The sequence below is a fragment of the Maylandia zebra genome, linkage group LG6, assembly GCF_041146795.1.
Source record: "Maylandia zebra isolate NMK-2024a linkage group LG6, Mzebra_GT3a, whole genome shotgun sequence".
NCBI classification, from domain to species: Eukaryota; Metazoa; Chordata; class Actinopteri; order Cichliformes; family Cichlidae; genus Maylandia; species Maylandia zebra.
This window is the reverse complement of record NC_135172.1, coordinates 15,247,509-15,263,160: the sequence shown is the minus strand read 5'-3', so window position 1 is coordinate 15,263,160 and position 15,652 is coordinate 15,247,509. Positions and strand designations below refer to the sequence as shown.

General features: G+C 40.8%; 1 protein-coding gene across 1 annotated transcript; it reads right to left on the bottom strand.

The window, feature by feature from the left end:
- Positions 1-378: 378 nt before the first annotated feature.
- LOC112431433 (uncharacterized) lies at positions 379-10,486 on the bottom strand. Its single transcript, XM_076884742.1, has 5 exons — positions 9,450-10,486; positions 3,488-3,804; positions 3,094-3,279; positions 1,270-1,330; positions 379-1,200 (listed from the first exon to the last, which is right to left on the bottom strand). Exons 1-5 carry the CDS (start codon positions 10,004-10,006, stop codon positions 996-998), a joined length of 1,326 nt encoding a protein of 441 aa, XP_076740857.1. The 5' UTR covers positions 10,007-10,486; the 3' UTR covers positions 379-995.
- Between the last annotated feature and the right edge of the window lie 5,166 nt (positions 10,487-15,652).

Here is a 15,652-nt window from a genome sequence, read left to right as displayed (position 1 = left end):
AGGGTTGTGCGATCAGCTGAGCGCACCATCTGCTCCGAGCTCCCTGACCTGCACTCAATCTACAGCAGGCGGTGCTGGACCAAGGCCAGGAAGATCGTGAAGGACCTCAGCCATCCCAACAACAGACTGTTCTCTCTGCTGAGGTCAGGAAAGCGATTCCGCTCCCTGAAGACCAACACAGAGAGACTGAGGAGGCGCTTCTTCCCGCAGGCGATACGGTCTCTCAATCACACCACCACACAGTACTGACCCACACATATAGTTCTTACACACACACTGGACATCCTGGACATTGTTTTCACTTCATCACTTAAATCACTTTAAGCATATTTGCACTGCAGAAGACATAATGTGGATTAAAAGACAACCATATCAGATCCTGATGTAATTCATGTTGTTGTTGTCTTTATTAGTCATTTAAAAAGAGGTCCAGAAAAAGTGTCCAGGAAGAGATTCTACTATTTATGCAGCACTGCCCCCGTGTGGCCACAAAGACACACAACAGCTTCATTTCTCAGCCTGTTGCCTTCTTTTTCCTTCATGATGTAAACAGTGAATGAACCGAAAGAAGTCAACCCATAAACTGTTAAACTGATACAACAGTCATGATGATTATGTAACAAGTTGTAGTTGACTTTCTGGTGGTGGTTTTGGTATACAATTTAAAAGCCATTTTCTTTTATAAATACACCATACACTTTGTTCTTGACCATTTCTTTTCCTCATATCCTTAACGGACAGTGGAGGAACACTACATCTAGCTTCTGTTTAACATTTATCCAGGCGCCCCCACACTGTACCTCTACAGAAACCAAGGGAGAGACAGACACACAAAGATTTCCACTTGAATCTTGATCTCAAAATAGAAAAAGTTTTATCACAAAATAATTACAAGAGCACAAATAAAAACTCGAAACCAAAGACAAATGAAATAAAAGGGCAAGGCCCTGCGACTGAACACAGCACATCTTGCACACCTTTAAAATTCACAAATTTCAGTTTTCTTTGTCAGTCTGTGGTATTAAAAAAATTTCAACATGATGACCAATGTTTGACCTTTCACCTCTAGCATAGTTTTCTCTGGATTTCAATCTGGCCACTCCTGAAATGACATTTATCAGTGTATGTACAGCATCCATTTTTGGTTTAGACAGTCTGACACAGACCGTCTCCATGGCAACCTCCAAGACTCTTCTTTTCCTAAAAAAAAAGAAAGTCTCTATATGACCACCAACAAACCTGTTACACCATATTTTTTCACCAGCTCACCTTTGCTGAAGGTTCTCATACAAATCTAAAGATCTTTTGAGAAAGTCCACATCACTCTGATCTGTAATGAAAACAGAAAAACAATGACAACACCAGCAGAGGCCTCCGACATAAACCTGGCAACATAAATCTAGATAACTTTGCTTATTTATCTCTTAAAACATTCAACAAAGATAAAATTTCTAACAAATATACCAATATCAATATATATTCCAGAAACAGGACATTCCAGTTAGATCCTCTCCAAACTTATACTGGTCAGCTCAGCCCATCATCCACTTTTACAAAACAGAAAGCCGCCTGATACAACAGCCCCAAAAGTGACAAAAATCCACCTCCAAAAAGCAAAACTTCTCATAATGGAAAAACAAAAAAAGATTGTCAATCCTATCAAACACTTTCTCTTAATCTAAAGAAATTATTCCAACATCAAACTGTACAATTTACAAATAACTACCAAGTCTCTCATGAGAAAACTCTCGTTCACATTAGAGCTGTGTGGTACACAGTACGACTGATCTCTGTGAGTGATTCATTTCACAAAGTGTTCCGGCCTGGTGGCCAGTACTTTTGAAGGAAGTTAGTAATCTGTGCATAACAGAGCCACGTCTCCATTTCTAAGCAGAGACAAATCTCTGTTCTTTAGGGAGAAGAGAGAGCCCCACACGATGACTCGATGCCAGTAACAGTCTTTTACAGAAGTCTGCAGGCAGCCCACCCTGTGCAGGAGCCAGCTGACCAGCAGCAGCACTAATCTCCTCCAAAGAAAAGTTAGCATCCAGGACAGCTCTGTCCTCACAGCTCAGCTGAGGAAGCCCCTGCAGCAGCTTCTCCACGCAAGCTTTGTTACTTTACTCCATCCCTAACATGGTGGTGTAAAAGTCCACGGCATACTGACCTGCTCTGCATCCAGGAAAAACCACTAACGCCACATAAACTACACTAACAACACCATACACAATTACACTAACTCATAATCAGCCTCACAACACGCCACACATAAAAAAAACACAACTTTCAGCCAGACAAACCACACAGTCCACCAAACTTCCATCATTCACCAGAGAGAGGGAGAGATATAAAACGAGAGAGTTTAGTGGATGTGTGTTTGTGTGTGTGATACACACAATTTATGAATGTACTCTCCAATAAAGGTTATGTAGTTGATGAAAAGTGGGTTAGATTAAATGTTTACATTTCTTGTGCATGAAGTAAACTATAATATTTATATGTAAAATTCCACACCTACACCTGTGCGCCCTCACACTGCAGCACATTTTACTCCCCTGGTTGCAGAAACCGTTCTATATTTTGTCACAGCTGCAAAAGAAGCTCCACTCAAAGAAACTCAAAGTTGATGGAGAGGAAGAGATTTCAGAACATGAGGCAGGAAGGTGGGGAGAGAGTGAGGCGGTATGGCACACAGGAAACGGTCGAGGGCAGACTCAAACCCAAGCTCCTGCAGTGGGAACTCTAACGTTTAGTACATGTGTCCCCACTCAGCCAGGTGAGATATAGCAGAACCATCAATTCAGAGTCTGACAGTAAGGGTGAAGACGAGCCTGACTGTTGGTCTGCTCCAAAACAAGCTCATAAGCAAGCTTTGAAATAAGCAGCTGTTACAGCTGTGGCTCCAGCCAACATCAGCTGATACTAGAAAGTAATATTAAATAAATTCTAACAACAGCTGATCAAGCTTTAACCTGCTGCTGTTGTTTAGAGCGACCACCGCTGGTTTCCTCTTTCTGGCTCGAAATGCGCGATAAACAAACAAGAGAGAAGCAGGCAGAGCTGTGTTCAGTTTAAGAGAGAGGTTTTTGATACCTGAGAAGGAGTGCAGCAGCTCCATGGTGTCTGTGGCACAAGCAAGGTAACCATCAAGCTCAACTGCACTTTGCAGCCTTCTGGAGATTGGTCTGGAGAAGAATTCATCTTCATCAGATGACTCTCTTTGCTGATCCTCACTCTCATGCTTTGTCATTTCAAGATGTTGTTTGATGTATGTCAAGGCTGTAATTGCAAGTAGATAACACAATTTTGTTATTTAAATTTCAGTGATTATTCCTGAACACAAATTTTAAAACGACAAATTCTCAAAAAGGATTGTTTAGTATTCAGGACAGACCATCAATAACTTACAATGTATTAGGTGAAATACTCACTTAAGCATGTGTTCAAATGTAAAAATACACAAAAATGGGATCACATGAATCCTTACCAGCCTCTGTTACATCTGCTCTGTCAGTCCAGGAAGTCTTGAACTTGGGTAAGAGGACTGCAGCTGCAGCCAACTCTGGATCCTCCATCATCGCTCCAAAACGCTTTTGAAGGCCATTTTGCAGGACTCTGATGAGTGGCACGCATGTCTTGCTTGATGTCTCCAGCCTGCTAAGTTTGGACAGTAGTTGTTGGATTACTGGCAGGAGCCATCCCATAAAGGAAGTGGACTCAGACTGAAGAATGTTTGAAGCTTTCACCAGTGGCTTCATGGTGGTACAGTACTCCCTAAGGAATGCAACTTCTGCAGGACTCAACCTGTAAGACACAACAACAAAACCCACCATGACTATAACAGGGATCTTCTGATTTAATAGGCAAGGCAAGGCAAGGCAAGGCAAATTTATTTGTATAGCACAATTCAACAACAAGGTGATTCAAAGTGCTTTACAGAGACATTAGAAACAAAAACAAATAAAAAGCATGATTTAAAATTGATTAAAACAAGCAAACAAACTAACTAACTAAACACACACATTTCACACCTGTTCGCGCGATCTGAACCCTTATCGTAAGGGGAGCTACCAGTCCTTCTGTGGACGAGCTACTTTCTATTTTAAATTCCCTGAATTTAAAATACTCTCTAGACCCAGTCTAGACCCAGCTGGGGAGCTACCCAGAGCTCTAAACCCACTTAACAAACAAACAAACAAACAAAACAGTATATAAAATCAAAACAGATAAAATCAGAACAGTAGATAAAATCAGTAGTTAATGTAAGTTTTGAAATTTAAGCTTAACAAACAAACAAAACAGTATATAAAATCAAAACAGATAAAATCAGAAATAGATAAGATCAGTAGTTAGTGTAAGTTTTGAAATTTAAGCTTAAAAGTGTGGATTTGGTGCTTTATTCAAATGCAGCTGAGAACAGGTGAGTCTTCAACCTGGATTTAAATAAACTGAGTGTTTCAGCTGATCTGAGGCTTTCTGGGAGTTTGTTCCAGATATAAGGAGCATAAAAGCTGAATGCAGCTTCTCCGTGTCTGGTTCTGACTCTGGGAACTGATAAAAGACCGGATCCAGATGACCTGAGGGATCTGGAAGGTTCATACTGGGTCAGGAGGTCACTGATGTATTTTGGTCCTAAACCATTCAGAGCTTTATAGGCCAGCATCAGAACTTTAAAGTCTATCCTCTGACGGACAGGCAGCCAGTGTAAAGACCTCAGAGCTGGACTGATGTGGTCCACTTTTTTGGTCTTAGTGAGGACTCGAGCAGCAGAGTTCTGAATGAGCTGTAGTTGTCTGACTGATTTTTTAGGTAGACCTGTAAAGATGCTGTTACAGTAATCAAGCCTACTAAAAATGAATGCATGGACTAGTTTTTCCAGGTCCTGTTGAGACATCAGATCTTTTATCCTTGAAATATTCTTGAGGTGATAGTAAGCTGATTTTGTTATTGTCTTAATGTGTTTTTCTAAGTTTAGGTCTGCATCCATCACTACACCCAAATTTCTCGCCTGGTTTGTGGTTTTTAGATGTATGGATTGAAGTTCTCTGGTGACCTGTAATCGTTTTTCTTTGGCGCCAAAGACTATTACTTCAGTTTTGTTTTTGTTTAGCTGGAGAAAATTGTGGCACAACCAGTCATTAATTTCCTCAATGCATTTACCAAGAGCCTGTACAGGGCCTCGGTCTCCTGGTGACATTGTGATATATATTTGTGTGTCATCTGCATAGCTGTGGTAGTTTATTTTGTTGTTCTTTATAATCTGTGCCAGTGGGAGCATGTAAATGTTAAACAGAGGGGGTCCCAAGATGGAACCTTGGGGAACTCCACATGTGATACTTGTCTGCTCGGATGTGAAGTTACCTATTGATACAAAGTATTTCCTGTTTTCTAAGTATGTTTTGAACCAGTTTAGTACAGTTCCTGAAAGACCTGCCCAGTTCTCCAGTCGTTTGAGTAATATGTTGTGGTCAACTGTATCAAATGCTGCACTGAGATCCAGTAAAACTAGGACTGACATTTTTCCACTGTCTGTGTTCAGACATATGTCATTGAACACTTTGGTCAGAGCGGTTTCAGTGCTGTGATTCTGTCTAAAACCTGACTGGAAGGCATTGTAGCAGTTATTCTGTTTTAAGAAGTAATTGAGCTGTTGAGAAACTGCTTTTTCAATGATCTTACTTAAAAATGGGAGATTTGAGATCGGCCTGTAGTTTTTCATTTGTGTCTTGTCAAGATTGTCCTTTTTCAGTATAGGTTTGATTACAGCAGTTTTTAGTGGTTCTGGAAACACACCTGACATTAAGGAAAAGTTGACGATCTGTAACAGGTCTGACTCCAAAGTCTTTGAGACCTTTTTGAAAAAACTTGTTGGCAGGACATCTAAACAGCAAGAGGAGGAGTTCAGTTGACCTAAGATGTCCTCCAGGTCTTTGCTGTTAATAGGGTCAAACTGTTTGATGGTGTTTAAACAGTTTTTCGGTGGACACAGTACATATCCTGGATCTGCTGTTGATGTACCAACTGCTTGTCTAATCTTTTTGATTTTGTCTGTGAAGAATTTGGCAAAGTCATTGCAGGCCATGGTTGAATGAAGTTCAGCTGCCACTGGCACAGGAGGGTTTGTTAGCCTGTCAACTGTAGAAAATAAGACCCGAGCATTATGGCTGTTTTTAGTGATGATGTCAGAGAAGTAGGACCTTCTTGGACTCCTCAGTTGTAAATTATAATTGTGAAGTTTCTCTTTATAGATGTCATAATGAACCTGGAGGTTTGTTTTTCTCCATCTGCGCTCAGCTTTCCTACACTCTCTTTTTTCATTTTTCACTAGTGTGGAGTTTCTCCATGGAGACTTTTTCCTTCCAGAGATAACCTTCACCTTAATGGGGGCAATAGTATCCATTACATTTAACATTTTTGCATTAAAGCTATTGACGAGCTCATTGACTGAACCTTTGGACAGGTCAGGTGTTAATGGGAAGACCTGGTTAAAGATCTCACTACTGTCTTCAGTTATACACCGTTTTGTGATCACTGCTGTTGATATATTTGTGTGGGCTGAGATTTTACTTTCAAAGAAAACACAGTAATGATCAGATAAGCCCACATCAGACACAGTAATATTTGAAATGCTCAGGCTCTTGGAGATCAGTAGGTCGAGAGTGTGTCCTCTATTATGTGTGGCCTCTGTTACATGCTGAGTCAGCCCAAAGTTGCCCAGAGTGTTACTCAGGTCTTTAGTCCCTTTGTCCTGAGGGTTGTCCACATGGATGTTAAAATCCCCAACAATAATTACACAGTCGAAATCAACACAGATCACAGACAGCAGTTCACTGAGGTCATTAAAAAAGTCTGTGCAGTATTTGGGAGGCCTGTAAACATTAAGAAACACAACTTTGGATGGGGCCTTCAGCTGTAAAGCCACATATTCAAAAGACTGAAAACTTCCAGGAGATAGCTGCTTACATTGAAATGATTCATTAAATAAGACAGCAACCCCTCCTCCTCTCCTGCTCACCCTGGCCTCACTGATAAAACTGTAGTTAGGAGGGGTCGTCTCGATGAGAACAGCTCCACTGTTACTTTGGTCCAACCAAGTTTCAGTTAAAAACATAAAATCAAGGCTGTGCTCAGTGATTAAATCATTAATTAAAAATGTTTTCCCAGCTAAAGATCTAACGTTTAATAAAGCCAACTTAAGTGTTTTAGAGGCATTACTTGTCCCCTCGTGTTTGGGAGCAGTCTGTGGCACACAAGGTATGTTTACTATATTTAAAGATCTTTTAGAGTGCAGCTCTCTGTGTTTTGACCAGGCCACATGTCTCCTTCTGTCACCTAAAAGTACAGAGATTTTAAAACCTTCTAGTAAACAGGGTCCCAGCTTCTCCTGGGAAAAGTCACCACTGCCATAATCCTCGCAGCCCGGACCCTCCACACATCACACATCAGACTGCGGAGACAAAGCATGAAGGTGGTAAGGAGGAACTAAGGGGGGCGAGGCTGGGCAATGTGACTTCGATTGCTCTGTTGAGGGTGGGGCTCGATGGCGAACCTTTGGCCGCTCTGGTGGGGGGTTTATGGGGGACAAAGAGGGAATCGGCCGGGGGGTAGATCTGAGCCCAGCATTGACCCGCTCCATCATCTCTTCAGTGAATTTCAGGTGTGGGGAGGAGGGAGAAAGGGAGGGGGAGGAGGGTGATGGGGGTGATGGCCTGTCAGGGGTTTGGGGGACTGGGGAAGATCCTGGTCCTGGTCGTTGGTGTTGTTGAGAGAATTGGAGGCAAATAGGGACCCCTCTTCTTGCCTCTTCTTGCCTCAGATGTCTCTCCTTTCTGAGGCTCTTCCCGGGTGGGGGCAGATGGAGCTCCTCCTCAAGGTTTCTGCTGGGCTTTGTCTGTTCTTGGAGTACTGTTTGTTCCTCTTTATGAGATAACTCCTCGTTTATCTCAGCCTTGGCTCCAAGCACAGATGGATGACGTATGGAATAAAACAAGTTGGAGGTGAACAGTTTCACCCCTGACTTGTTAAAATTAAATCCATTTGCTTTAAACAGATGCCTGCGTTCCCAAAAAATATTAAAGTTGTTGATAAAATGCACTGAGTGGTCAGCACATGCTGATATAAGCCATTTATTCAGTGTAAACAGCCTGCTGAATCTCTCGTCTCCTCCTCTGACCGGCGGTACAGGCCCACTGATGAATACAGCTGCATTCAGAGAGTTTACAGTGTTTAATAATCCAATAAAGTCCCGTTTCAGAACCTCCGATTGTTGTTTGGACACATCGTTTGACCCTGTATGCAGGACAATGTTTGTCACAGTTGGATATTCATCTGCAATTTGAAGAATTCTCTCCTTCAGGATGTTGACCATATCGTTAGGAAAGCAGAGGACTTTAGTGTTCTTACCGCACATGCTTTGTACATCCTTTACAGCAGAGTCACCCACAATCAGCGTTTCAGGCCTAGCCTTTAGCTTTCCCCGTGGATTTTCAGGCCTTACTTCGCTACTTTTAGATGGATGGTTATCCGATATAGATCCAGGGTCCTTTGATAGTGGAGCAAATCTGTTCTTCAGTTTCACATTCAGTTGTTTTGAAGGTTTGTTGTTAACCTTCCTATTCACGGTTGTCCAGTCCTGTTTCCTCTCGTATACAGGGGTAGAAGAGCTTCTCTGTCTCGTAGGAAGTGAAGGCCAGTCGGTTTCAGAGATTTCAGCTCGCTGTGCCCTGCCTGTGGTACGTCCTCCCCCTTCCAGGAGACATGATTTATGTCTTGGTTTTGCACCAAGACAGTCCAAGGGGGGATTATCGCTTGAGCATTTGTAATAGTGCACAAAGTCTACTTTCTTGGTCATGTTATCTGTGCTCCTTAGCTGTGTGCTAGCTTGCTCATCGCCATTGTTTTGAGTCAAAGGCAAGGTTGTTTCATTTCCACACAGTCCATTTACCTCCATGTTTACTTCTAAGCGATGAATTTTTGTCTCCAGTGCTGCAATCTTCTGCAGGAGGCTGTGGTAGTCATCTGTGGAGAGGGAAGGCATCTTGTTGCTAGTTAGCCTAGCGGTTAGCACCTTTCTAGGCTATCGAGGCTGCTCGGTGCCCAGATGCTGTAATCAGGCTTCAGCTGTGTCTAGGCCACAGACACACGGAGCGCTGAGGATAAGGTAACTATAAAAATGTTGCTGTTTCTGTTAAGAACACTTTAGTCCTAATGATCTATAAGTGTCCAGAAGCTATCGCAGGTAAGCTCATATGGAAAAAAGGGAAAAAATCAGCATAAAAATCGGTAAAAATCAATAAAAGAAGCAAAGCATTTAGAGAGCAAAGAGATGAAGCGTCCACACTCACAAAGGGGGAGGAGTAATGCTAAGAGTCTGCTCACGTTTTTAACCATCCATTAAGGAAAATTCACAAAATTTGCAACCATATTGGTAGGTGTCCAATTTTACTCACATTTTCACCTTGAACTCCTCACAAATGCTCCTGATGGCATTTTCCCCCTTCTCATCAATGATGCGTATTATCCTTTCAATGGCAAGGTAGGTTGAATTCCATTGTGTTGCATTGGGACGAATGATCTGTAGTTCACACTTATCCTCTACCACTTCATTAGCCAAATGAGACCGGCCAGTTTTGTTCCAAATGGCTTGGCATTTTGCAAAGCATGCACGGGAGAGCCTCTTGTAGGTTTCATTCATGCTCTCTTCTAGGGCAGCATCAGATGTTGCCACAAGGTTTAGCAGGTGACATGCACATCGCTGATGAGGCGGGAGTTGATACTCCAAACCAGAGTCTTCATCAAGAATTGCACTTGCCTCATGGTAGTCAATATGGTCAGTCAGGTCAATAGTTTCTGGGTCTGCTTCATCTTCAGCTTCATCTGCATCATTTTGTGCCCCAAACATGTGGAAGGCCTTGACAAAGTTGGATCCACTAACAGTTGTGGTTCTTACAACTTTGCCTCTAATCTTGTATTGGCAATGGATATCATCAAGCGCACCAGCAAGCATGTCAAATGTGTGAGACCCTCTCAATCTTTTGCATGCTGGTGCTGCAGATCTTCTTTCCAGGCACTCTTCCTCTATCCAATGGCATGTGACTCCAAGGTAATTTTTCTGATGACCAACAATCAGTAGTGGTAGCAACAAATTTGACTTTATCCAATGCTGCAACCAAAGTCATCTTCATGTGATCAGCAGCTTCACAGATTCTGGCACGGACAGTGGGTCTGGAGAGGACTTTGGCTTGAGGTTGTAATGTGGTAACCAATTCTTTGAAAGATGGCTGTTCTACCACTGCAAATGGCTGTAGACCCTCACATATGAAATTGATGACAAGCATGTCAACAGTTGCTTGTGGAACATGTTTGTTTGCAGCTCTCAGCATCAGGTCTGGTAACTTGGCTTGTGTATTTGCTGAGAGCTTGTTTGGTGTGGCTGTGGTCTTTCGCTGACGAGATGTTGATGCCACAGTGATATTGTACTGCTCAATCTTCGATGGATGTTTCCTCTGTAGAGATAAATATTATCATACGTCAGGTTCATACATTACTTCATAACATCACTGTGATTAACACTACAGGAAAACATTTTTAAAACATCATTCAACTAGACATGAGCTAATCTTTGATTGTTTAGCACAGTATAAAAGAGTGGTGAATTTGGTCAAATCTTGCAGATATATTGCTGTATTTATTTACAAATGTAAACCAATTTTGAACGATCATTGCAAAAAACATGAATTTCTGTATACATTCTAAGTTCTGTAATCTGTATACTATTTATAAAAAGAGTATTGACCAATGTATCAGTATCTAAATTTTTAACTCCTTTTTATTTATTTATTTATTTATTTATTTATTTATTTATTTATTTATTTAGGACAGTGCATGTTAATGAACATAAATGTAAAAAAAAATAAATTACATGAATGTAAACATACCAGATTATAGCCAAGGGCTAATTTCCATCTGTTGTCCTTAAGCATAAAAATAGACATAATAATTCATAAAAATTCATCATTCATTCATAATAAAAACTCCATCACCAAACTTACACATACACACCATTCTGTTCCCAAATAAAACATTAAAACTATACAACTTATACATGATCACACACTTGATTTGTCCATAACCAGTTTTTAACCTTTGCCTTAAACAAATTGAATGTCGAGCATTCTCTAACTGGTTGAGGAAGACTGTTCCACAGATGGCCACCCTGGACAGAAAGGACGTTCTGCCCAAATGCTGTCCGTCTGTGGGGTATAAACAAGTCTCCTCGGATTGTAGCTCGAGTGGTCCTGTCTGAGCTTTCTTTATGCCTAATGAACTGCTTTAGTGGTGGTGGAGCAAGGGAGTGTAAGACTTTATATATTAAACTCACTCTTTTAAGTTTCACTAAGTTATTGAAGTTCAGTAATTTATGTTTTTTTAACACATGACAGTGGTGGTGGGAAGTCGGTTTTTTGTCAAGTAGTTTTAAACTTCTTTTATAAATGTTTTCAATAGTTTTAAGTGTTGTTGGACAAGCAAGTGACCAGGACGTCAAACAATAGTCCATATGAGAGATGATCATTGAGTAAAAATAAGTTTTTGCAACATTCATATTTAAATTATTACGTATATGATTAAAATTTCGATTATTAAATTTAAGTACCTGGGACACTTTATTTATGTGACTCTTGAAGGATAATGTTGGGTCTAGAATGACCCCAAGATATTTAAATTCTGGAGCTAATTCAAGCTCTGCTCCATCCAGGAATATGTTTGACTGCTTCAAGTTTAAGGGGCGTTTTGAAAAATACATACCGACAGTTTTTGAGGTGTTCAACATTAGGCATGAGTCCTCCAGCCAGCTATGCATTAATGCTAAAGCAGCTGTAAGATCTTTTGCCACCTGCTGGACACTATTTGCTTGCGTATATATAACTGCATCATCTGCATACATTTGAGCAAATATATTTGGACAGACTTCAGGTAAGTTATTGATAAAAAGAGAGAGAACAATAAGGGCCCAAGAACAGATCCTTGAGGAACCCCTGTATCACAGTCTAAATATAGAGATTTAACCCCATCCAACACCACACACTGTTTCCTGTGTGAGAGATATGAGGCAAACCACTGAAGAGCCTGACTGGAGATATTAAACCGAGTCAATCAGTATCACCCTAAAGTTTTCAGTATTAGTCAGGTTCTAAAAATACTAAGAGAGCAAAATATGTGTATATAGCAAATGTAATTTAAGAAAAGGGATCACATACACAAAAATGCTGCCCATACAGCTAACAAATAAAAACAATCCACATTATGTTCTTTAAAAAAATATATCATATTGGGAAACATATAACCCTACTGATTAAGAGCCACGTCACTATGATAGACCTATATCAGGCCAATGATCCTGATCAACTGATCCATCAATCGGGCTCTGGTACATGTCAGCTGAGAGCTGGAAGATTAATTTGAGATGCAGCTCAGCACTGTGTTCAAATTTTGTTTTTTATATAGGCCAGCTGATTGTAGGCCTGTGAGTTTTAAATGACTACAAATTTAATTTATTGTAATGACGGTGGTTATCCAAATAATAAGCTAAAACATTCCTACGAATTTAGCTCAATTATGCATGCACACACGCACATTAGCTAGCTCCGTCTTATTTTAATATCAGGCTAACCAATGGCGGTGACAATATCTTAGCCAAACTAATAACCTGTGTAAGCAGACTGCTTTAACCTGCAATTTACTGCATGTTGTTAGGCTGCATGGTTCAACCACAGTCTGCTAACCACCCGTGGTGATCGAAGGTTTTGAGGTCTTGCTTGAGCTACTGATGAAGTTTTATCAAAGCTTGTTAAGTTTCCCAACCACATTTTATCCTGATGGTCCAAGGCTTACATCTTTATGCTCACAGACGTACTTCTGTAATTAATCAGTGACCGATTTATTACTTTAAGTTACAGTGTGAGGGGCATTAATGAACATAAATCAGATTTAACTGGATTATGTGTTTAGGTCAAGAGACACAGACCTTCATCTTTAAGAGGCTCTTCTTGAATGTCTAATCACGATGTTTGCCATGCAAGTACACTGGGCGGTTGTTTTTAACAGAATCATTTGATGATTCTGATGAAATGAAGTATTGTTTCAATGAGCTGTGGCACCATTCTTGCTTTAGCAGTGAAAGGAGTCAGGTAGGGCTCCATCAGGAAGAGGGCCCCAGAGGTCCTATCCCCCCGCCCACTTCCCTGGGGCTTGAACATCAGTGGATTTCCACTTAAGCAAAGCCTCATCAAGTTCCTGCAAACAGCACCACACACACACTATCATGTACAGAGTGTGGATGCTGTGTCTAAGACCACGATCATTGTGTTTCTACCATCTGGTGCAAGCTTCATCTGTCTCACTGTGTTCTCCTAAAGGCCAAGACAGCAGGACAGTGAAATCAATCTCACTTATAGGTGCCAGAAATCAGTGGATATGAGATTAATGGTGGTAATCAGGTTATGCATTTGTTGTCTTCTCAGCAGGTGGGAAACATCTCTCTTTATTTGTTTATGTACATGTGTATCAGAAATCTATTTTCCTGTACAGCTCAGGTTTAAGGCACAATGTTGATCTAATCTAATGAAGATCAGTGCCTTTTTAGAGTCAGTGAAAATATTGACATTAGTGACATTAACCCTTGACTAAGAGTTTCTTAGTCATTTGTTAATGGGAAACACATTTCCACACCACCATCTTCCAAGCTGTGATGCTACATGTGCAGCAGCAAACATTCAATTAGTACCGATCAGAAGGTTGGAGGTTCGATCGCTGCCTGATCTGGTCTGTATCTCAAAGTATCCTTGGACACGATACTGAACCCCAAACTGCTCTTTCATGTGTCCATCAGAGTATGAATGTTAGATAGAAAGAACTTAGGTACAGAAAAGTGCTTGTATGAATGGGTGAATGAGGTGTATAAAGTACTTTGAGTGCTTGAGTAGAAAAGTGCTATTTAAGAACAAGGATGTGCAAGAATTTGCTAGACACGCTCTTCTTTTTCCAAAACTAAAAATGTTATTTCAAATTTGGCAGCCTGTGTATCAAAGAGACTGAAGAGTAACTAAAGGGCAAAGTCCAGGAATACAGCCAAACTCAGGAGATCAGTTAGGAGCACAACTGAGCAAAGGTGATTCAAAAAAATGGAGAGAATCTCTGCCATGCAGTGCCATGCTGAGCAGACTGGTTTACAGCCACAAGAGAGACTCAGCGTTCACAGATCATAAAATCTTCAGGGAGCAAAGCTCTCAGAGAAGCTATAATGCAATCCACAGATAGAATACAGTCAATAAACTCCAAGTGAAATGTTAAACAGTGCATGGATAGCTTTTTGTTCAGCTTTTTCTTCGTATCCTTTTTCCCCCTTTCTAAAGTTTCTTCAGAGGCTTTGCAATTTGTCAAACAGCAGCTGGTAAAAAGGCTTTTGCAGTGAGGCAGGGAGCCTGTTCAAACCAGATTATGCTTGATTTGATGACTGCAGAGAACTTGGGGCTGACAGCTCAGATTAGGATCGGTTCTCCCTTGAAAAGGCATTAGTGTGTTCTGTCATGGCAGGATTTCTGTTCAATGTGCAGGTAGATTGAAATCAAAGGGCACCAAAGACACCCAAACCTGAGGGATCATTACGTGACACCCAAAGCATCTGAGCAGTCTTATTCCTTCATCTGTACCAAATTACTCAGATTCACAGACGTCGTGCACAGCAGACCTGCAATACAACGATGAATAACAGGAGTTACGCCTGCGTTTGACAGGTCAAAATGTCACAGGGAGCAGTTCAGTTAAGTTTCATTCCCCTCCAGAAATCACTTCATGCATAATTAACAGGAACCTTTGAGTAATGACAGCACTTAAATGAGCGTTTCCTTACCATATTCCACTTTGTCACCAAGTTTTAGGATGAGAACATTTTTTTCTATTTCTGTTGTATTTTATTCAACTTTTAATAAAACACAACTTTTATTCATCCGTCAATAGAAAAAACTTTTGCAGTTTTTTCTATTGACGGGTGTTTTCTTCAGGGACACCATATTATCATTATCTTTAAAACTGCATTTGAAACTTAATGCTGAGTTTTTACTTTCTGCAGTTGAAGTTATCTAAAGAAACTGTGTGTGGGTGCAGCTGAAAAAACGTCTTTTGGTAAATAACACAGAAATTCTGAAATCCTCTACTGCTTATATCAAACAGAATAAAAGAAACCAAAGCTAAACTCTAAAAGATTATTTATTTCAGCTTGTTTACAGTTATCCACACCTCACAGCTTTTTATGGGTTGATAGTTTTCCTGATCCAATCTGCATACTCAGGATCACAGAGGTCCATGAAGGCAGCCGGTGCTCTGCATACAAAGTCTGGATCTCCCACAAAAGAAGAGACCCCATAAATCCTGCCATTATGAACCACTCCTCCACCAGAGTCTCCCTGCAAGACAGAAATACAGTTTCCCAGTTTTATAAAATCTTTCTGTATTTTCAATGTTTAATAAATGCAGCTGTGAGCTGAGGGATCATGCAAACTCACTCGACATATATCTTTCCCAGGACTTTGTCCACAGAACCAGTGCTGATAGCTCCTGACTCGGTGGACCTCGGGGAATTTTTTCAGTAAAATAT